Source organism: Pollachius pollachius, assembly GCF_949987615.1.
Source record: "Pollachius pollachius genome assembly, chromosome: 8".
Taxonomy (NCBI): Eukaryota; Metazoa; Chordata; class Actinopteri; order Gadiformes; family Gadidae; genus Pollachius; species Pollachius pollachius.
The window spans coordinates 2,168,378-2,191,831 of NC_136941.1; the positions used below are offsets into that span (position 1 = coordinate 2,168,378).

The 23,454-nt window shown below is 49.9% G+C and overlaps 1 protein-coding gene across 7 annotated transcripts; it reads right to left on the minus strand.

The window, feature by feature from the left end:
* Nucleotides 1-51: 51 nt before the first annotated feature.
* Nucleotides 52-23,196, minus strand: csde1 (cold shock domain containing E1, RNA-binding). 7 transcript variants are annotated; one of them, XM_079741169.1, is made up of 20 exons: nucleotides 23,131-23,196; nucleotides 20,063-20,800; nucleotides 15,811-16,009; nucleotides 15,132-15,298; nucleotides 14,268-14,354; nucleotides 13,877-13,974; nucleotides 13,695-13,800; nucleotides 12,894-13,022; nucleotides 12,440-12,565; nucleotides 11,781-11,993; nucleotides 10,199-10,366; nucleotides 9,555-9,722; nucleotides 8,304-8,411; nucleotides 7,035-7,213; nucleotides 6,057-6,169; nucleotides 5,550-5,669; nucleotides 4,530-4,708; nucleotides 3,979-4,142; nucleotides 2,535-2,667; nucleotides 52-1,883 (listed from the first exon to the last, which is right to left on the minus strand). In XM_079741169.1, the coding sequence occupies exons 3-20, from the start codon at nucleotides 16,007-16,009 to the stop codon at nucleotides 1,836-1,838; spliced, it is 2,505 nt and encodes an 834-aa protein (XP_079597295.1). In that variant the 5' UTR covers nucleotides 20,063-20,800; nucleotides 23,131-23,196; the 3' UTR covers nucleotides 52-1,835. The 7 variants fall into 7 exon arrangements, with proteins under 7 accessions (XP_079597295.1, XP_079597293.1, XP_079597289.1 ...); XM_079741167.1 differs by lacking the exons at nucleotides 20,063-20,800; nucleotides 23,131-23,196 and adding an exon at nucleotides 16,665-16,812 and having other exon boundaries at nucleotides 15,189-15,298; XM_079741163.1 differs by lacking the exons at nucleotides 20,063-20,800; nucleotides 23,131-23,196 and adding an exon at nucleotides 16,665-16,812.
* Between the last annotated feature and the right edge of the window lie 258 nt (nucleotides 23,197-23,454).

Here is a 23,454-nt window from a genome sequence, read left to right on the forward strand (position 1 = left end):
TGCTATGCACGCGCCTACTATAAAGTGAATATGCCTTTCCCATAAAACAAACACAAATGAAACACCCACAAGATTTCTAAGATTCATAAAACTTTAATCGTTTTCATTCAAGACCATTAACAAAAGTACACTGAACCTCTGCAGGAGGTCAGACTGTAGCCAGTGATCTCCAGAGAGCTGACCTGATGCGTGCCGCTCGCTTCACGTGCACGGACGCACGTGCGCTCCCCCGGAAGGGGGGGGGCCAAGAGCACAACAGCCACCCCAAATCGTCGACACCTCTCCTCATTTCTTCTTCGTTATACCTTAAACGTAATTATCTCTAATACCTCCTGTTCCGTTTTCCCATTTATTGTTTTTATTTCTTTTTTTTTTTTTTTAAGTTAGGTTTGATTTTTTGTTATCTCTTTTCTGTTTGAATTTCCTCACTAAACGAAAAAAAATAAAAAATAAAAAGGAGAAAAAAAGAAAAGAATCACACAATACATACAGTATATTTCCACCCGTCGTACCGGGATGCATACCAGTATCATACTGGTATTATACCAGTATGATGTCTACGAGAAACCAAAGGGCCGGCCACCAAGAGGCTGAGGGGTCAGGGCCGGGGGAAGATGGGGCACATCTATTTTTGTTATTTTGCGTGTAGTTTTTATAGGCACCTTATTTTTACTTTATTCATTATTAGCAGATTGACCTTCCATGGTAAAATAAGCAAAAATATGTGCAAGAAAAAAAATTTAAAAACGACGAAACGTCCGTAGAAAAAGAACCGCGGTGGAACGACGTGAAGCCACGAGGAATTCTGCACCACCACGACAAAATCAAAACCAGGGCCGCTCCGTCACGGGACTCGAACCCGCAACCTCGCAGGCGCCTGAAGGCTTTCTCCGACCCGGTGACCAACGCGGACGTCCACACGCGCCACGCCACGACCCCGTACGGCCCTCCCTCACTGCGAACCAAGCATCAATGTTTCATACATTATTTTCGTCTTCTTTTCAAAACGTTCCGGAAACAAAAAAGCAAAACAGAAAGGCGGCCCGCAGAGAGAGAACCGGGATTGGCTCACTCGCTCGCTCCAGCGTACGCAAGATGGAGAAAAACAGAAAGAGAGCAGACGATGGAAAACCCAGACAGCCAGGCCACTTCCTGTTTCCTGTCTCCGGGGAGAACGGCCCGAGCCAATCGCGGCCAGGACCACAGGATGCTGAAGGGGGGGGGGGGGGAGATGCACATGCTATAACTCACACGCTTACAACATGGAAGTCCAGGGGAAGAACACGGGTGCAGAATTCCAGGGAAAGCCCAAAAAAAACATCTAATAAAAACGAGGGAAAATAAACAAAAACAAAACCAAGGCGGACACTTTGATTGGGCGACGCCCCAAGAACTGAACAAAAACACAAATATCTTCCGTTACTCGATACGACCAATCGTAGGATACAGCGCACCTGCACACGCACACACACACACACACACACACACACACACAGTCAGAGAGATCTTGTGTACCCTGCAGTACATCACACACAGGGGAGGGAGGGGGAGGGGGGGGGAGACGTGGAATGAGAGGACCCCCCTGCCGCTGGTAGCGGGTAACAAGCAGGTGATCAGCGGGTAAACAGGCGGGTAGTAACCAGGGGGGGTAGTAACCAGGGGGGTAGTAACCAGGGCGGTGGCGGCGCGGCAGCATGGGATTGTGCGTTGGATTTTTACAAGCAGATAAAGAGAGGGGGGGGGGGGGGGGCGGGGAGCTAGGGGAGCATTTCTTAATCTAGTCGCACGGCCGGGCGGGGCGTGGCAGGGGGCGTGACCGGGGGTGGGGCCTGATCTCAGTCGATGAACCCGGGCTGCCGGGTCTTGCGCTCCACGCTGAAGCCCTGGGAGGAAGAGGAAGAGGAAGAGGAGAGGAGGTTTAAGTCAAGCTGATCGAACACACAGGGAGCCGGGGGTTCAACGGTTCTGAGGACCCGTCCAACGCCACATTAAAAGTCCCCCCCGCTTCAGTGTTCTATGATTTTCTGTTTGACTGATTTCCGTAGTTTTAGGGAATATGATCACTCAATGAACGCACACTCCGGATATGATACAGGTTTGTTAAAATATAATAAGCACAAGAAGCAGAATGTAATGGAGAGAGTTTGGTGAGCAAGTGAGACTGAGTGACTGACGGCCAGGTTGATTGAGTGAGAGCATTAGAGTGAGTGAGTGAGTGAGTGAGTGAGTGAGAGAGAGAGAGAGTGAGTGAGAGCGATGGAGTAAGTGAGAGGGTGAGCATTAGAGTGAGCGAGTGAGAGAGAGTGTGTGAGTGAGAGTGATGGAGTAAGTGAGAGGGCGAGCATTAGAGTGAGTGAGTGATTGAGAGCATTAGAGTGAGTGAGTGATTGAGAGCATTAGAGTGAGTGAGTGAGTGAGAGCATTAGAGTGAGTGAGTGAGTGAGAGCATTAGAGTGAGTGAGTGAGTGAGTGAGTGAGAGCATTAGAGTGAGTGTGAGTGAGAGTGATGGGGTAAGTGAGAGGGTGAGCATTACCTTGGAGTTGTCGGGCCCACGGGGCTGGCGGACGATGACGAGGCGAGGCGCGCTGGCGTCGTCCAGGGTGATGCTCTTCAGACGGTTCACCAGCCGCTCAGGGCGGGGGGTCACCACGGGCTTAGGACCCTCGCTGGGGGGGGAGCAAAACCAACACAATGTAGACCTTTCACCTCCGTTAGGTTCTCGACTCATTAAGCCTCTCCTCCGCACGTCGTCCTAAAGATCTAAACCCACTCAGAACTACCAATAACTAGATCTACTAGTACCTGACCCACAGGTACCTGACCTACTAGTACCTGACCCACAGGGAACTGACCCACAGGTACCTGACCCACAGGGAACTGACCCACAAGTACCTGACCCACAACGAACTGACCCAGTAGTACCTGACCCAGTAGTACCTGGCCCACAAGTAACTGAACAGACCGCAAGTGTTTCACAACACGTGTACGAAGGAATACCGTTATTCTAAACCACCGAGTGCGACGCCGCCTCTTTAAAGGTTGTATCAGCCATGTTGCGACGTCACTTCTGCTGGTGTTTGAAGTGAGTTGCCAAGCAAACAGAGCCAGCTCGCCCCTCCCTTCCGTGTTTCCTGCATCCAGCAAAAGCTATCATGAACACTGCGCAAAACCCCAAAACACCCACCCCTTGTCGGTGATTGATTGGAATACTATTTATTTTGGTTTTGAGTGGTTGGTAGCAACATTACTTTTGTGTACGATCTCGGAGCATAGCTTGCCTACAGAGACGGGGTTTTTTGAAGGCCTGCTTAAGGGTCGGGCAAATAGTGGATCGTGAGGAAAGATCAGATTAATGTGATCATTTATGTATCGGCCTAGAATCACTGATAGAACCTTTAAGACCAAGGCTTCTACTAAAGGGTGACGGCAGCGATCATGATGAAGTTGCTCATCATCATGATCGCCTGAGGGCCGGGCGATGACGATGACGGTGGATAGGGCTGGGTAAAGAAAATCGATTTAATCGAATTCATTTAAATTTTGCAATATTGTACCTTATTGTATCTCATAGGCCATGAGATCAATTCTTTTTTTTTTTTTTACCATTATTATTATTTTTGCACTTTAATAAACAATGCCTTAATGCAATGTCCAGAGATGGAATGTTGTAGTTCAAGTACACTTTCACTTGCAATTCCTTTCTAATTTCAAAATTGCACTTTTGAGACTTGAGACAGTTTTGTTTACAGCTCCAGTTTAAACCGTCCAATATACAAGTTTGCACTTAAAACCTGTTGTTTAAGATGAAGAGGAAAAATAGAGTACATTTGTATTTTGTAACACAGTTGAGCCATTTTCGTCATTTAAGAGCAGACTGAATCGTGACTAATCGATTCGGAACCTTATAAATCGAATCGATTTCAGGAAATTGGCCAGGACAGCCAGCCCTGACGGCGGAGGCGGCGGCGAGGCTCTACCTGACGCGGCGGACGTTGCAGGCGCTACATTTGCCCGTCCGTTGGTTGAGCACGACGGAGAACTCCACCTCGTCCCCGGTCTGCAGCTCCAGGCCGTCCTGCACCTCCTTCACGTGGAAGAACAGCTTCTTGCTCTCCCCCACCTCGTAGGTGATGAAGCCGAACTGCCGAGGAGAACACCCACACCCGTGAGCTGAAGGCACAGACCCCCCCCGGCAGAGGAGGTACTGCGCGAGGAGACGGGCTAAAGGGACTAGCGGACTGCAGGTAACAATATAAGAATTCAACTAGCAACCAACACTTCTAGGAGAGAGTGACGGACCGCAAAGCTAACTTTAAAAAAGTGCAGTCGTAGATTAGTCGATTTTGCATGTTCCTAATACTAGTCATGGCCTTGTTAAGTGAATCTAAACTTCTACATCACTAGCTCAGTTGGGAGCATGACATAAACACAGTATGGGGTCACACACACAGTATGGGGTCTCTCTCACACACACACACAGGGTATATTTATATATTAAGGATATTAAGGATGTCGGTGCGGTTCCTACCTGGTCTTTAACACACTCCACCAGGGCCCTCCTCTGGGGGACCACGCTGCAGGCCATCTTCTGGCCCGTCTGGACCACGGTGCACAGCTGGAACTTCACCAGCTCCCCCTTCTGGAGGCAGTCCGCCTTGCTGGCCATGCCCATGATGCCAAACGGATAGTTGCCCCCTTTAGTGCCACCTGGTGGACCGGAGGGTGTCATGACACGAGGGTTAGCTTAGCAACATTAGCACCAAACCGAGTCAATCAGAACACAGTATGCGCAGAGGTCAGAGCGGCTCTGATGTGTACTCAACTGGTTTTGAGTTCATCCCCTCACATCTGATTTAGACATGGTAGTGGGGGTGTGTGGAGGAGGGCTGGTTGAAACAGCCTCTCCTGGCCCCCGGGTCAGACTGATCGGACTCTGGGGCAGGGTGAGGCTGCTCACCTGTTGCAGTGAGTGAGTGAGTGAGTGGGTGAGTGACTGAGTGAGGGACTGACTGAGTTACTGACTGAGTGAGTGGGTGAGACAGCGTCGGGAGTGAATGAGTGATGGTGTCTGAGTGTGTGGGTGAGTTAGAGTGAATGAGTGAGACCGAGTGAATGAGTGATGGTGTCTGAGTGTGTGGGTGAGTTTGAGTGAATGAGTCAGACCGAGTGAATGAGTGATAGTGTCTGGGTGAGTTAGTGAATGAGTGATAGTGTGAGTGTGTCTGCGAGAGTGTTAAGAGTGGGACTGAGTGAATGAGAGAACTCGGGTTCAAACGAGCCATCACCGCGCACACACACACACACACACACACACACACACACACACACACACACACACACACACACACACACACACACACACACACACACACACACACACACACACACACACACACACACACACACACACACACACAGCGCCCGGTGTTAAGAGGAGCTCAGTAAAGGCCATCTAGGTGGAGCGCAGCCCTTCTCCACGGACGCGTGCTCTCGTGACGGTGGATCGCTGCATTGCTCGGCGAGGCCTGACAGACGGTACACCACCCACCTTCCTCCGCCACCTCGATGAGGCCCTGGTACTCCGTCTGGGTGGGGTCCACGCTACGCAGCGGCCGCACCACCTTCCCCAGCATCACCCCGCCTCCGGCGTCCTCGCCCACGCCGTTCACTGCAGGGGACACAACACCGCCGTCAGCACCACCTTCAACACCGCCGTCAGCACCACCTTCCAACACCATCACACGCTTGGACCGTCACCGAGTGTGGCCGTCGCCCCCCCACCCTTCAGCTTTGACAGGTCTTGTTTCGACCACAACTTATTCTTGTGTGTATGTGCTGGACACACACACACACACACACACTTTTAACCCAATCAGCATCTTCCGTTGATATCCATCAGGGCCGCAGCCGGGGTTTGAAAGTTACGGATCTTTACTCCACTTGGAGAAGTTCTATTGTTTGGTGGAAAATAAATGACAGCGGTCGGGACTTGGGGACTTATTGCCCATGGTAAAGGATGGCAGACCCAGGGTCTAGGAGTGGGGGGGGTCCTCACCTGCAGCCACCTTGTTGACCTTCTCGGCGCTCACTTTGTTCCCTTTGCCCTTGGACAGCGTGTACTCCACCGTGTCGCCCAGCTCCAGGTTCTCCACGTCACCGCACAGCTCGCTGAGAACAGAGAGAGAGGACGGATTAAACACACACACACACACACACACACACACACACACACACACACAACGGGTTAAACACCACACACACACACACACACACACAAACACAACGGGTTAAACACACACACACACACACACACACACACACACACAGATAACGGGTTAAACACCACACACACACACACACACACACACACACACACAGATAACGGGTTAAACACCACACCCACACACACACACACACACACACACACACACACACACACAGATAATGGGTTAAACACCACACACACACACACACACAGATAACGGGTTAAACACCACACACACACACACACACACACACACACACACACACACAGATAATGGGTTAAACACCACACACACACACACACACAGATAACGGGTTAAACACCACACACACACACACACACACACACACACACACACAGATAACGGGTTAAACACCACACACACACACACACACACACACACACACAGAACAGGTTAACCACCACCCTTCACTGCTCCTCCGGGTGTTGCACAACACCACCAGGGCACCCGTGCTACTTTGCACCCCGGCTGGAAGCCTCGAGCATTTTGAGGTGTCGGACGCAACGATGTAATGACAAAGTAAGCACATAGCTAGAATTTGTGATAGAACAAGTAGAAATAGAACAAGTAGAACTAGACCAAGAAGTTAGAGCTATTTGAATGAACCCTAAAAACTAATACCAAAAACTGGAGTGGATGGATGCTTGCGGTCGGCATCAAGTTCCACGACTTTGGTTATTATGATATCCCTTCCCCGTTCAAACCCCCCCCCACAGTGATCACACCACACTCCCTGGGGTCTTCACCTGTAATGGAAGAAGATCTCCTGGTCGTGATTGGCCGTCTCGATGAAGCCGAAGTTGTCCTTGAGCGTGGCCACGAAGCCCTGCAGTCGCTTGGCGTTGCCGGCCGTGCGGTTCAGCACCTTGATGGACACGGCGCTCTGCTGCCCGGTGCGCTTAACCTCGTTGATGGAGAACTCCACCTGGTGGCCACGGAGAGGTAGGGCACCAGTCACACACCAATTAACTATAACACAACTCTACCTGGTGGTCACCGAGAGGTAGGGCACCAGGCACACACCAATTAACTATAACACAACTCCACCTGGTGGTCACGGAGAGGTAGGGCACTGTCACACCAAATTTGTACCGGGTACGTAATCCATTCCAAACCTGCCTGGCAACAGATGATCGCGGACGATCGCGTTGATTGACGTAGGAAGGTTAGGAACGCTAATAAATGTAATTTGTAAAGTAAGGGCTATCTGTCTTGTCGCGCTCAATGAACGACTTCGCGAATGTTCTCGAACTCAATGAACGACTTCCTACGTCAATCTACGCAATCGTCCGCGATCATCTGTTGCCAGGCAGGCACAAAATGGCACCCGGTACAAATTTGGTGTGACAAATTACATTTATAAGCGTTCCTAACTTTATATTTGTATTGCATTTAATTGTAGTTTAGCTAGTAATCTCTGTGTTTAATGTGTAGTAAACCGAGTGTTTAACCGCGAATGTTCTTGAACCTTCCTTCGTCAATCGACGCGATCGTACGCGATCATCTGTTGCCAGGCAGGTTTGGAATGGATTACGTACCCGGTACAAATTTGGCACCCGGTACAAATTTGGTGTGACAGCACCAGTCACACACCAATTAACTATAACACAACTCCACCTGGTGGTCACGGAGAGGTAGGGCACCAGGCACACACCAATTAACTATAACACAACTCCACCTGGTGGTCACCAACAGGTCAGGCATGAGTCATGAACACCAATTAACTATTTCACCTCGTTAGTACAGAACTCCCCCTGGTGGTTCAACACTAGGAATACCTCGCACATTCTGTGACCAACCCCATCCCAAGCACTAATCGAATGCTTGTCTTTTCCCAAGGTTAGCTATCCCTACCTTTAAATCAAACCATACAATATGTAATTTAGTCGCAGACTGCGAAGTTCACCAATTTACAGTTATTCTGCAAGCACAGGGGTCTTACGTCTGTTCTTTGACAGTGGGCCGATGCAACTCTTCACTCATCTCACCAGGGACCATCTGGTACAGAGACGTACCTTATCTCCGGCCTGAGGGTAGATGCTGCTCTCTAGGTCCTTGGCATGGTACAACACCGTCATCTTCACACCGCAGTCTTCATATGCAATCACACCCTCCTCTGGCTCCTGCACACGTCAAGAAACACAAAAAACCATGAGCTTAATAGACACACAACTGGACAGCTGTGGACACCAACAATCAGTACTTCATGGAGCTGTTTCTAGCAAGACCCTGTGCCCAAACGTCAAAGTTATTATGGCTTGGTGTTTGAGTCTGAATTGCTGTTTCTCTTCATGTTAAGATAGCGGTGTCGCCTCCACATTAGCGTCGTAGCCCTCAGCGACACAGGGGAGTTCCACCACTTGATGGAGGCGCGTTAAGAAGTTAGCCTAAAGGCTAAGTTAGCACAACACAAAGGAGCACAGCCTTTAAAGCCAAAGTGTGCTTTTGGGAAGCGTGCCGAGTGTTAGCATTAGCAGAAGCCTCGTCTCCAATGAACACCCAATGCTGGTGAGGTTGTGGGAGCCAGCAGGTAGAACGTACACTCGACTACCCCAGTGGTGCTCAAGCAGATGTCTTCAACAACAAGTTACACCCTCACTGTTATTTAACGCAATTCAGCTTGAGGCACAAAATGCCTTCACGGCAAAAAAACATCAAGGAAAAACAGATGTTACCAGCACACTAAATGAAAATCTAATAGAACACGGCCATTCACGGTTTAAGTACTTCGTATTCAATTTGTCAACGAATTCCCTCCGTATGGTTGGGGTTAATACCAGACCCATGCCGCCAAGATCACTGTCCTACTGACTTTCACGTTAGAGAGCCAGGACAGTCAGACCCTCCCATCACTAGAGGACATTGTGTGCACCGTGAAGCCCAAATGAGGCGTGTGCGTCTGCCAAGCTTACCCAGCATGCATCTTGATAACTGATTAATGGAGCTGGGGGGGGGTCATGCAGACAGAACAGCGTCCTACCTTATCTCTCTTCTAACGGAGAGACGGACATACAGGGAGTCGAATAGAAGGTCAAAAGCCAAAACAAAAACAAAGGAATAATTAAAAAGTGATGGAATAGTAACCGAGAAGGGGAGTAAAAAAAAAAAAGCAATAAAAGTTTATGCGGCAGAGACATTGACACTTGTTCCAGAGGCTGCAATAGGTCCAGCCTCGACTCAAACAAACAGCAGGCCAGAAGTAAAGGGCAGAAGACGTGACGCAAAGAGAGGGGAGCGGAGGAGGTGAGCCCGAGGGCTTTGCGTACCTTCTCCTTGGTCTTGCTGGGGCTGACGTTCTTGGCGGGCGTGGTGGCCATGACCTCCTTGTCCACCGTCCCGATGAAGCGCTGCTCCGACTGGGTGTGGAATGACACCGTGCCCTTGGGAAGCTTCTTGATGCGCACGGCGTGGTTCCTCTGGGCCGACAGCATGTCCTGGGGAACCGACAGAGAACCGGGCTCAGACGGTTGAGGCTACAACGGCCGATGGGGAGGCCACGTCCAGGAGGACATGGTTAAAGCGTTGCTTTAAAAAAGGACAACAACTCGTAGGTTTGCTTTGGAGGTGTGCAGTCTGAAGAAACATTTAGAACTGAAACATTGGGGAAATGTTGTAGTCTTGCCATCCGTTAGGACAATAATTACATCCCATAGTACGCTGTACTGTACTATCTGTATTAGATCCAACAGAAAACCAAATAATATTGCTTAATGATATTTCAACTGTTCCTCAAATAACCATTATAAACCACACAGATTTACTCCTTGCCTTGTAAAACGAAAATGCTTTAAAGATCAGAGCGTTGGATGCACCAAGGTAACCAGACCTACGTGCCTGTGGGGGACACCTCCAAGCCCCTAGGGGGCGCCAGACTCAGGAGGTGAGGTGCGCGTCTCTCTCGGGTACTCACTGGGACGACGGTGAACTCCACTTCGTCTGAGATGTGCAGCTGGCTCTCCTCCAGCACCTCGCTGAAGTGGAAGAACATGCGCGCGTCGCGGTCCACGCACTTGATGAAGCCGAAGCCGTCGCGCATGGCGGCAATCACCCCCTGCAACACACAAGACCCGGCCGGACACTGGGGGTCATACCGGGGTCCCGTCAGCACACAGGAGAGACCTTAGCCCAGCGCTCACAGACACACAACACAGGAGAGACCCCTCACAGACCCACAACACAGGAGAGACCCCTCATAGACTCACAACACAGGAGAGACCCCTCACAGACCCACAACACAAGAGAGACCGCTCACAGACTCACAACACAGGAGAGACCCCTCACAGACTCACAACACAGGAGAGACCCCTCACAGACTCACAACACAGGAGAGACCCCTCACATACCCACAACACAGGAGAGACCCCTCACATACCCACAACACAGGAGAGACCCCTCAGAGACCCACAACACAGGAGAGACCCCTCAGAGACCCACAACACAGGAGAGGCCCCTCAGAGACCCACAACACAGGAGAGACCCCTCAGACCCACAACACAGGAGAGACCCCTCAGCGACACACAACACAGGAGAGACCTTAGCCCAGCGCTCACAGACCCACAACACAGGAGAGACCTTAGCCCAGCGCTCAGACCCACAACACAGGAGAGACCCCTCACAGACCCACAACACAGGAGAGACCCCTCACAGACCCACAACACAGGAGAGACCCCTCAGAGACCCACAACACAGGAGAGACCCCTCAGAGACCCACAACAAAGGAGAGACCCCTCAGAGACCCACAACACAGGAGAGACCCCTCAGAGACCCACAACACAGGAGAGACCCCTCAGAGACCCACAACACAGGAGAGACCTTAGCCCAGCGCTCAGAGACCCACAACACAGGAGAGACCTTAGCCCAGCGCTCACAGACCCACAACACAGGAGAGACCTTAGCCCAGCGCTCACAGACCCACAACACAGGAGAGACCTTAGCCCAGCGCTCACAGACCCACAACACAGGAGAGACCCCTCAGAGACCCACAACACAGGAGAGACCCCTCAGAGACCCACAACACAGGAGAGACCCCTCAGAGACCCACAACACAGGAGAGACCCCTCAGAGACCCACAACACAGGAGAGACCCCTCAGAGACCCACAACACAGGAGAGACCCCTCAGAGACCCACAACACAGGAGAGACCCCTCAGAGACCCACAACACAGGAGAGACCCCTCAGAGACCCACAACACAGGAGAGACCCCTCAGAGACCCACAACACAGGAGAGACCCCTCAGAGACCCACAACACAGGAGAGACCCCTCAGAGACCCACAACACAGGAGAGACCCCTCAGAGACCCACAACACAGGAGAGACCCCTCAGAGACCCACAACACAGGAGAGACCCCTCAGAGACCCACAACCCAGGAGAGACCCCTCAGAGACCCACAACACAGGAGAGACCTTAGCCCACTGCTCAGACACAGGAATAGCGACCCCACCCGAATAGCGACCCTCCCACCCCCCCTCACAGTGACCCTCCCCCAGCCTACCATCTCGCGGGCCTCCTTGGTGAAGCCGAAGGTGTCGGAGAGGATGTCGATGTTGGTGGCGCGCTCCAGCTTGTCGCGGCGGTCGGTGGAGATGTTGAACTGCACGTGGTCGCCCTCCAGCAGCGTCACCTTGGACTTGGTGTCCTTCTCCCCGAAGAGCAGCTCCTTGTCGAAGCCGATCCGGGCGCTGATGCGACCGGGCAGGGGGTCGTTCTGCAAGGGGGGGGACGGACGTTAGGGAGATCCACCGCGTCGTGGGAACACAAACCCCACCCCCGCGTCTGACCTGGGGGCCTTCTTACATCTTCTACAAACAGTGGCTTCAACGGGTTTATGAAAAAACTATTTGAAGGGGAGGGATTTTGTCGTGTAAGGGTGTTCCGACCCTTAATCTAAGGTTCTGAGTTCGATCCCCAGTAAACCGGTTGGCACCCTTGAGAAGATAACATCTACATGCTTATCAAAGACGTCTAACCAAATGCACTTCAGTTTGGTTCAAAACACCTGCTAAATAAATGTACATTTCTCCGCTGGGGAGCCATTACAAGGGTCTCAAAAAAATGCACTACTGCTCTCATTTTCATCTTCTTAGCATCAGGATTAAGACCTTGATCTGGGACCAGTGAGTAGAAAGAGACGCCGTTCTAGCGAGGTCCTACCTGGTTCTTGGTGGGCACTTTGGGGATCACTTTGAGGACGGTTCCTTCGAACTGCTCGATGCTGATGTCCTCGAAGATGACCGTTCCCTGGGGCAGCAGCCGCACGTCCGTGGCCACCTCCTTACCCTAGAGAACATGAAACATGGAGAACATGACCTCCTTATCCTGGAGAACATGACCTCCTTACTCCTGGAGAACATGACCTCCTTACCCCTGGAGAACATGACCTCCTTACCCCGGGAGAACATGACCTCCTTACCCCGTAGATGATCCTATGCTTCATGTCAACCCCCCCACTACTTCCTTCACAGCCATGTCCATACATTATTCCTCATGAAGCCTTCCACGGCTCCAGCTGCACTCTGATGAACCATCTACAACCAGACCAAGGCGCCCAGCATCCTACTGGAGGTGGGTGGTTAAAGACCGGTGGTTGTGAGCATGAGGAACCTACGTTGCGGTCTTTGATGGTGAACTCCACATCATCCCCGGCCTGCAGGTCCTCCAGGTCTCCTTTGAACTCGCTGTAGTGGAAGAAGATCTCCTTCACCACGTCGGCCCTCTCGATGAACCCAAACGCCTCCTGGAGACACGGGGCAACGCGTTGGGTCAGCACTGCGCGCCAATCTTACACACTGCATTCATGTGCTTCTCACGCTTTTCTAGATGCCGTACAACTTATAGGGCCTAGACAAAATAAGACTAGTCAAAATCCCCCATTTACCCTTTGCTTCATTATTAATCTGTCTTTCCATCTACCTTTACCGAACTATGAGAATAGGGGCTGTCATAATGACTAGTGATCGACCGATATATCGGCCGGCCGATATTATCAGCCGATATTTGCGCCTTTCACGTTTTTCCAACGTTTTTTTTCCCGCAGATTTACTTTATTATTTTTTATAAATATTTTTTCCCCCGGCATGAATTACAGACAGTTCAATAAATTGTCCTTTTTTAAATTGAGATCAATTTTAATTAATTGTTATCATCATTGTGGAATTTTTATGTTGTAAATTGAGGAGCAAAAGCAGTGTCGGCTCAAGAAAAATCAATATCGGCGTTTCGGTCATCGGCTAAGGCTGACGAAAAAAGAAAAGAACGGTATCGGTCCTAAAAAAAAAACAAAAAAAAAAAAACGATATCGGTCGATCCCTAATAATGACCTAACCTTGCAACCCCTCATCGTTAAGATTGAACGCATGAGTCTATTGGGTGGGGGGTCAACGGGAGCCCTGTCTGGAGCCATCGTTACCTTGGTGGCACAGACCACCCCCTGGCACCGCGTCTGCTTCTTCTTCACCAGGTGGATGTTGTGGGCGCTGACTGCACCGGTGCTGGTGGCAGGAAGGGACAAAGCTCTGAATACGATTGACCCACCTCCAACAGGTGTGACCACAGACGGGGGGGGGGGGGCCGCGATGTGCCGGTACTCACTGCTTGTTGGTCTCCATGTAGAAGCTGACTTTGTCGCCGGTGTCCAGGTGCATGTTTCCCTCGATGTCGTCGGACGTGTAGGTCAGGTAGAACACTTCCTGTGGAGGGTCAACGTGGGCGTGGGTTTAGGACACAGCCTGGGCCCTAAAGTGGTTCTCAAATGGGGGTATGTGTACCCCTAGTGGTACTTTGGAGTACTGCCGAGATTTCAAAAATAAGAAAAGCATGTTTCAATTCTGAAAGATAGATATAGGTCACAACCGTCCCTTTGATTGGACGTTTTAACAGAACAGCCAATCAGAAACACCCCATCGCCTGCAACGACTGGATGTCCTTGCAGCCCGATCGCCTGAGAGTTGAGCCCCTTTAAACCCTGCTCTTACGGCCTTACCCCATTTCTCTCGTAACAGACGCTCCCGGTGGGAACCTGGCCGGGGGCGGCCTTCCCGTCCAGGTGGGTTGGGATGGCAGAGACGACCTGCAGACAGGGAGGGGGCGGGGTTAAAAGGGCTGGCATGACACCTGTACCACCAAGAGGGATGGATAGAATATTGGTTGAAGGGGAGAACACTTAGATCTTGGTACAATGGCCGTTTTGAGTTGTTGAGCTTTGACTTTTCGAACAATTTCATATATAATATGGAAGACCAAAATGTTTAGTTGGATTATCAGAATCACATGGAATAAAAAGGTGGCCATTTTACCAGGATATCACACAGACAGGGAAGCAACATTTAATAAACACGTATTTATTCTAACAATTAGTACCTAAAGGAGAGGCTGCATACACAACATATAATTCTAAATAACGCACAGGAAGGAAAAAACAGAGCTCTTATGTTGTGCGACTAACTTCCACATTAGCAGATTTATTTGCAAATGTGCAAAAATAAACAATTGTATTTTCTTCTTAATAAGCGCGGATTTCAATATTTATCTTGAGGAATTCATCCCAGCAGGGCAGGCAGAGGTTAGGCCCATTGCTCAAGGGGCTTCAGGTAGGGCGTGGGCAACGGGAGATCTAACCCATAGCCGTCCGGCTTGGGAGTCAAACTCGCCGCCCACTACACCTCAAAACAAACGCCTATCTACGAATGACAATCCATAAGTGCTCGCATACTAAGACCTACCTAACACAAAATAAAGACACACACCCCACACACACACACACACACACACACACACACACTGAAGGAGAGGGGAACAGGAGACACGGACAGAGAGAAACTTAAAAATCAAAATGGTGGTCCTTAACTGGATGAATATAACCATGCAGCACAGTAAAGGGAGAGGCGTGCGGTGCGGGCCCCACCTGGCCCCCAATGCGTTCCTCAGCCAGTACCTCGGGCTTAATCTTCACCAGCTTCACCGCGATGGGTTTGCCGGTGCGCCGGTCGGCAGACACCTCAAACTCTACATCGTCTGTGGGGGGGGGGGGGGGGGGGAGACAAGCACAAGGGGGAGGAGAGAGGAGCAGAGGCCGGTTTGACGACGGGTCGGGTTAGCGTGGCGTTGGAGTCGGCGTTCGTTCGATTTATATAACGCCGGCGTCTCACCAAACCAAACTCTGTATTCCTCAGTGCAGAAAGGTTTGGTTTGTGAGGTTCAGAACCTTTGACGCGGCCATGGCCACAACCGCCAACGTGCTTTTCGTCCGGTTCGCCCCGTTTGTCCTTTAGCATTTATTTTCGTTCTCCTTAGCCATACTACGTTTTTGAAATCGTATTGTATTATATCGTGCGTCTTCAACTGCTGCTGGGCTGCTGTAACATAGGAATTGCCCTACGGGGGGGGTAATAAAGTTACTAAAATAAAGTAAGTTATCTGGCGATCAACTATCTTTGTTTTGATCTATCCCATTCAGAAAAGAGCGTTTCACGTGAGCAGAACCGCCTCGGGGCTCTTTGTTTGGCTCGGGGGTGGGGGTTGCTGACCTCCGATCTTGAGCTCCTGCAGGTTGCCGTTGTACTGGGAACAGTGGAAGAAGAGGCGGGCCTGGCGCTCAGAGCACTGGATGAATCCGTAGGAGGTGAGCAGCTTCTCCACCACGCCCGTCTCCCGAAGGCCGGGCGCCGAGCCGTTGGCGAAGGCCGTGTGGCCGTTGTTGTGGAGCATGCCCGGGTCAAAGCTCATCTTGGGAGGACAACGCACAACATTAGTCACAAATGTCACCACACGAAAGACACCAGGGTACAAACCTAGATGTTCTAAATGAAAATGTACGGGCAAAAAACAAAACAAAAAAAACACAACTTCAAATGAAACCTAAACCAGAAAACAAACTCTGCCACTAGTTATTGGAGCAGCTACTTTTTAATGACGCATGCAATGTTGAGCAAACATCTATGCAGGAGGGGGTGGGTTTGGGGGGGGGGAAGGGGGGGGCGGTGGCTAGAGCGTTCTGGGTCTGACCGCAACGGGTCGTGAACAGAGGACACTGCCTCGCCATTGTTCCACGCAGGTTCAGGAGCCGACCTGATTCAGGACATTATGCGCAGATAATAAAAAACACACCACACCAGTTACTTCTGGTTAGCCACATGCTCCGAAAAACACACTTCACCCAAACCCCTTTTCAACCAATCTGAGGCCTGATCACATCACGCCTGATTTAGACACTCCATGCAGTTCAATTTAAAAAGGTTATATTGCATCAGACCCCCCTAGGGGAAGATCCACTGACCAGTTAGTGAACGGCCCATGATCTAGTGATCGATCCTACATGTTGGGTCCAAACCCATGTGGAGACGGGGTTACGGCCCAGGGCCAACAAAAACCAAACACTTACAGATCTCTCATACAACGGGGTCCGCTTGTGCTTTTTACTTCCTGGGTGGGCGTGGCATGACAGGGAGGAGGAGCGGGGGATTGGTACCGGGTCGGTCGAGGGGGCGGAGCCAGAGCTACGGGCCACTGGTGGCTCAGAGCTGCCTCGCTCCATTTCTGACAGTAGGGGGAGCACTCGCACGCCCTGTTGGGAGGGAAGCAGTCGCTCTTTAAGAGCCTGTGACCACATTGGTCCTCGGCTGTTGGTAACCCAGCTCCATAACAGAGGTCCACTCCACTGTCTGTTACCCGGATCCATAATGGAGGTCCACTCCACTGTCTGTTACCCGGCTCCATAACGGAGGTCCACTCCACTGTCTGTTACCCGGCTCCATAACGGAGGTCCACTCCACTGTCTGTTACCCGGCTCCATAACAGAGGTCCACTCCACTGTCTGTTACCCGGCTCCATAACGGAGGTCCACTCCACTGTCTGTTACCCGGCTCCATAACGGAGGTCCACTCCACTGTCTGTTACCCGGCTCCATAACGGAGGTCCACTCCACTGTCTGTTACCCGGATCCATAATGGAGGGCCACTCCACTGTCGGTTACCCGGATCCATAATGGAGGGCCACTCCACTGTCGGTTACCCGGATCCATAATGGAGGGCCACTCCACTGTCGGTTACCCGGATCCATAATGGAAGTCCTCTGCAAGTTAAAATCTCCATAATGGTGGTCAACTGATAGTAGCTCAGCTCCATAATGATAGTCCACTGCAAGTAAGTCATCTCTATATAATGGTTATCCACTGAAATAAATCATCTCCATAACCGTAGTCCACTGATAGTAACCCATCTACATAACTGTGGTCCACAGTTGCCAACTGATTTATAGAACTTCAAAACCTTGGTTTTCCAGTTAAGGCAATTTGATAAGTAAAACTCAAACCACTAGGCAGTACAGAACAACATATTGTTAGACAGGAATCCTCTTTTTAAGTTTGAAGGCCTAAGGTTCTCCACCAGTGAGTATTTAATGTTGGGCTCCAAACCCCCAAGATGAAGAGCATAACAAAATAAAACTTATGGAGAACAATAGTTGAGCGCTCACCTAACTAATCCCATCCTCCATTTTTACCAGGACGTGAGGACAGACAAACCGGGGACAACAGCAGAAGCGTCGAAAAATGGAATCTACTCATACAGAAATGATAATTTAGAAGAATGCAGTTAACCATTCTTTCAGGTTAACCACTTTGTAAGAAAGGAAAAAAATAACAGCAAGTTGCCAAATAACTGTTCGAGGTCAAGGAAAGCCGAGGAAATAACCAATAAAAGTACAGAAGACAGGTATGACAGATGCAGGTCTAGTTGCCAGCCGGTTGGTGATTGGTTGTGGGAGGTGGAGGCGGGACTAGTTGCCAGCTTGTAGATGAGTATGGGAGGTGGAGGCGGGACTAATTGCCAGCCGGTTGTTGATTGGTAATAGAGGGTGGATTATGAAGGGTCCCAGATCAGTCTCCATTTTAGTAGCCATTGAGCTTTACAAAAAAAACAAAGGCCATCCCGTTGCCAAACATCAAATTATGACTAGTTTGATATGGCCGTTGCACTGCATTCAGGGATTGGCCCCCATTTCAGCTGGTGTCAGAGGGCATTTTAGACCGGCAATAGGACATTATGGTTTGTTTTAACTTTTCAGGGGTCCTGAAAAGTTGAGTCCAAACAAAGACCAAGGAATTAACCTCTCAAGTCGTTAATCAGGTGAGGCTAATGAGCTTACGTTTAGTCTTTTGTCCACGAGTCTTAAATCACAAACGTGATTAAACCACAAACCCAAAAGGTTTCTAAATAATGGAGTAGCCATGATCCAATGCCTAGATTTAAAGAACAAAATAAATCCAGAAGGAAATCAACTATAAGTGTGACTAGAGTAGAGGTAGCACGCCATATTGGAGTTCCATTACACTCAACTTCAGCTCTTTTTCCTCCCTCTGAATTCAAATTGGTCAGCATCTTTAAAAAGATGCGACGCCACAATGTAGCGAACCGCCGAGGCCCAAACACACCTCACGCTGCCCCGCTGGACCTGAGCAGAGGCTAGTCTCGGAGCCTGTCGGGGGGGGGGCTGACGATGGAAGGGGTTTGGCAGTCGGACAGGACAGAGGGGAGGACATGGGGCCGGGTGGATGATGGGTGTACAATGTGGGAGGGATGGAGAGGAACGCAGGGGGGAGGCGTGGGAAGGCGGAACTTACGGACGGGCCATACGGTGATAGGCTGAGCCCAATGGGGGAGGAGCTGCTCAGATCAGGGCTAACGAAGGTGGTGGGCGGCGACGCTGGCAAGGTAAACTCGACAAAGCCTTTCCAAGGACTGCCCATGTTTGTCCATGTACACTCGGACTCAACGCGAGAACTTGTGTCGTCTGACCGACCCGAGTGTTTTGGTACAAAATAAAGGAAAAGCAAAAGTAAAAGTGTCTGACCACCCAAGGAAAAACCGCTGGGACGTCTGCAGGGATGAACAGAGGGACAAAGAAATGAAATATAAAAACAGGTAAGGAAGACACATCAGCCAGTGCACCAATAGTCAAACAGTGAGAGACTGTTCTCAGTCCAAGACATCCGGGAGAGCAAAACCTCCGAGTGGATGGGCGAGGAGAGAATGGGCGGTCCCATGTCCAGTGGACCAGCAACTTTTGATCGTTTAAAAACAATTGCAACATTTCCGTCCGAATTACGCCCGGTTCACATGCCTGTAGAGAGTAAATTTGGGGCACCATCTTCCACCAAACACACAGACTTCCAGACTGATACCCGACCTAAATCGCTTTTTTTCTTCCAGAATGATCCTTGGCACAGGCTGCGTCATACATGGGACATGGATGAGTGCACCATGAAATATCCATCCCATTGCTATAGAAACTATAAACAACAACAACAACATGTGCCCAGTATCAATTGTACAGAATCAACTGCCAATGCGTTTGAACGATTCTGGTTCAGAGTTCAGCATTCGAGACGACATTACATCATACCAACAAAATGATCCATCATCAAATTGCTTCTTTTATTTAATGGACTGTTTTCCATTGACATTCAACTACTGGTTAGATAAATATTGAGTCTGCCATGTTTGATGTCTCTCAGGAAGTCTGGGTGTTGATTCAAGTGAAGGGATTAGGGACATTGTCTTCTGAGGCAAAGACACATAAACAATCCCTTCTGTTCAGTCCCACGTGAACCCAGCTGGCAAGTAGATTAGCTTTCCGTCCCTTTTATCTTCACTTCATATTGTGAAGGATAGATCCCACCAGTCCCACCCTTTGGCACCACTACACCCAATGCAAGGACTTAAAATTAACCACATTCTCCAGTACAGTTCATAACAGACAGAAAACAAAAACTCCACTGACCTTTGATATGCGTCTTGGGTCTTTGTAGTTCTGGACGATTGGACAGTTGTACTGTAGATCTCTTCACACACGGTCGCACACACACTTATTTTGTTACAGGTTTCTGGCACAAGTTCTAGATAGTTGCATGAGGCAAAAAAAAAAAAAGGAGATGGAACAAAAATCGCAAAAAAAAGGCAAACGCAGGTGCAAAAACACTTGCTTGGGGTGGGGGGAGGGGGGGGGATTGCGATGTGACAGCAGGGAGAAGAAACAAGGGAGAGAAAGAGAGAGACTTCAGGGGACGTAGAGGAAAATAAAAACGAGAAGATAGAAGCTCGCTCCGCAGCCCGGGGTGAGCTGGTGGTGAGGATGAGGAGGAGGAGGAGGAGGAGGAGGAGGAGGTGGAGGAGGAGGAGGAAGAGGGCTAGGAGCAGCGTTGGGACATGTGCTTTGTCAAAGCTGTCGAGTAGGCACAAACTTCTGGTTTCAGATCGGTTACCGACGTCTCAGTATTGGCTCTGTCGTGCAGCTTCTCTTGGGCGCGATTCCAATAGGCAGCAGCGTATCTTTGGTGGTTGGTTGCGTCTGTTTTGGAAATCCTCAAAGTGATCCTTTTAGAATAATTTCAAACCTTTGTATATTGAGAGTTGCAACTTCTTGCTTGTTTTAGGCCGTTCCTCTTGAGTTTCTTTGTTTTGATCTGAACTTGAAGCAGTTGCGGATGTTACAAAAATTATTTTAAGGTTTCACTTCATACTGTGGAGGGAAAGGGAGAAAAACAGAACACACCTGGTTAGGGAAAGGTCCCGACAACTCACTTACAGATCCGATAGTCAAAGTTAAATAAACAACCAACCCACATCACAGCTTTGGAGTAAAAAAACAACAACGACAGACGGCGTTACGAAATTCTCCTCTCTGGTCAACCCAACGAGAGCCCAAGCGGCCGCACGGTGGCATTTTTATTTCTGTACCAGAGGCGGGTTGGCCCCATGACCCTGGGGCCATACTGGGTCTATTTATTGGGCGCGGGCGAGATGCTTTGGCCCTGGATTCACGCGGGTAAAAATAGATGGGACTCAGCTGGCTCTAGACAATGACGAGAGCTGTGGATCAACAAGTCCCGCTACACGGATGTACATGGTTGGCAGTGTGGTCTTCTAAAACATGGCACGCTTTGAGCCAGCGCTCAATAGACTGCGCGTGTGGGTGCAGCTTCGTGCTGACAGACTAGCCATGTGTTCCGAGTTCAATGCTTTTGTCAAGAGATTCATGGACACAAGTATATGCTAGAAGATAGTGGCAGAACAGTGACGTTCCCAGAGACTGGGGTGCTCTGTAATTCGTTTTTTTCCCCCCATTCCACCATAGCAAATGAGTGAGTGTCATGCAAACCGATATACTTCTTCAAACTGCACTATTTTCTCAACAGATTGAGGATAGGATTCAGGTTATCGGCAGGACTTTAATGACATTTCTGGAGACCCATGGTCGAAAAGGTTTTGTCCTCATTTGTGGTTCTCCACAGAAGTACCCAAGACTTACTTTCCTGGGCTTTTAAAGTCAGGCCTCTCGGTCAATAAGATCTTAGGCGGGGTCTCTGCATGTTGTTGACCTGAATCCCGTGTTTTGAAAACACGCTGGTCCAACAGGAACTGGGACACATGATATCCTTTAAAACAGACACTGTCGCAATCCCTGTTTAGGACTCCCAACCCACGTGCTTTCCAAAACGGTGCTTGTAGTACATAACTCCTCAAAGAATCCAAGCACTACATCGTTCCTTGTTCAACAAGGTCACTTATTCTTTGTTAGTTTCGGGGAAAAACGTCAGAAAAATGGACGTGATTTGCGCTTAAACCCTGTCCAAATCGAAACCACAACCTAACTAAGGTTTACCAAACCGTCGAGCTTCACTAGATGGAGCATTGGCCCTCCCGATGTGTAATCTAGGTTAGGGTTAGTGACCGTTAGGTTAAACAGACTGCCTGCTGTCGAGGCGGGGGGCATGGAGAGACCGGAGACCCCAGGCCATGGAGAGAGCAGGGACATGGAGAGACGGGGGGACTACAGGTCATGGAGGAACGGGACCACGGGCCATGCCTGAATGCGTTATGACGCAGGGAACACGGGCACGTCTCTCCGCCACGGGAGGTCGAAAAACTTTGAGTTCGCGGAAGCAAAAAAAACACACGGATCGAATACAGTAGTGCCATGATAGCAACTCCTGAAATTAAGACTAAATACTGTTCTGTTGTGTAACATGTAAAAACAGGCTTTAAATCCTGAGATAGCCTATAATCTGACCAACATGACAGAGTGAACACATCACGGTGTGTATTATCCACAACAAGACCCCCCCCGCCCCCAAAGAAAAACACCGTCTGACAAAACGAGCTTGGTATGTCATCAGAGCGCCTAACAAAGCCTGTACGCGTCTCGGATCGGCCCGAATGTAGCATGTTAGCTCCGCTGGTTCACCAGGCCGGAAAGCAGCCTTGCACATAGCGGTACATAAAGACACTTCCCTCTCCGCCAATACCGTCTAATGTGGTGGGTTGGCCTCCAGATGTGTGTTTACTGTCACTTTGTTGGGGTCGCACGTATCCCGACGGGCCGCTTTGACCAAACCAAGGCCAGAAAAACCACATTATGTGTCGGGACAACAAAGAAAATGCGACAGTGTGAACTCGTGCTGCTCGGCGCCGCTTCGTGCGGTTCCGCTGCCCTTCGGCTCCGTCCGTCATTGAACGGACAATTTGACAAACGTGACCAAATCCGTTAGCGATCATCGGGTTTTTTATCCACGCTATTTGTAGCCCACGGGCAACCAAAGGGTTGATGGGTGCACGTAGCCGAAAGGATACGGGGTTGGATAGCATGCTGGCCGTGTGTCGGAGATTTATGGTACAAGGGAAAAACAGCGCTGCCCCCACCCAGGCCCAGACTCCGCACATTCGGGCTTTGTCGCAGATTGAGTGTTTAACTCGGGTTCAAAGCGCGGTCCCCGTCGTTGTATGAACACCGTGTTTAGACTTTATACGATCGCCTTAAGTATTTAAATAGTGAAATGAGTGAAAACTTACCCCAACAGCTTTCAGCACTGTCACCAGCGCCGCTAGAAGCAGCACGGCACATTACGTAGGTTAATGATTTGTGCTTGTGCTCTCGCGATATTTCATAGCGCCCGCACACCCCACCCCTCTGCTACGTTTTCTTAAAAAGAAAAAACGTTCCCTTAAAATTAAACGGGATAGTTTAATATAATAACAAACAGTAACGTACCGAAAAATATTGTGTTTCTATAAAACAATACATATTCCTTACCAATTAATCCACACCATTGATAATAATGGAATCTGTAATAAATAAATCTAAAATACACATATTTAAAATCCAAGATGATTTTT

Bases quoted from the DNA above. Each gene is read 5' to 3' on its own strand.
- csde1 (XM_079741169.1), bottom strand. From the start codon at position 16,009: ATGAGCTTTGACCCGGGCATGCTCCACAACAACGGCCACACGGCCTTC. The intron at 14,355-15,131 runs GTTAAGGACCAC...CCCTGTCTGCAG, and splicing joins TGCATGGTTATATTCATCCA to GTCGTCTCTGCCATCCCAAC. The intron at 13,975-14,267 runs GTAAGGCCGTAA...GACCCTCCACAG, and splicing joins TCTGTTACGAGAGAAATGGG to GAAGTGTTCTACCTGACCTA.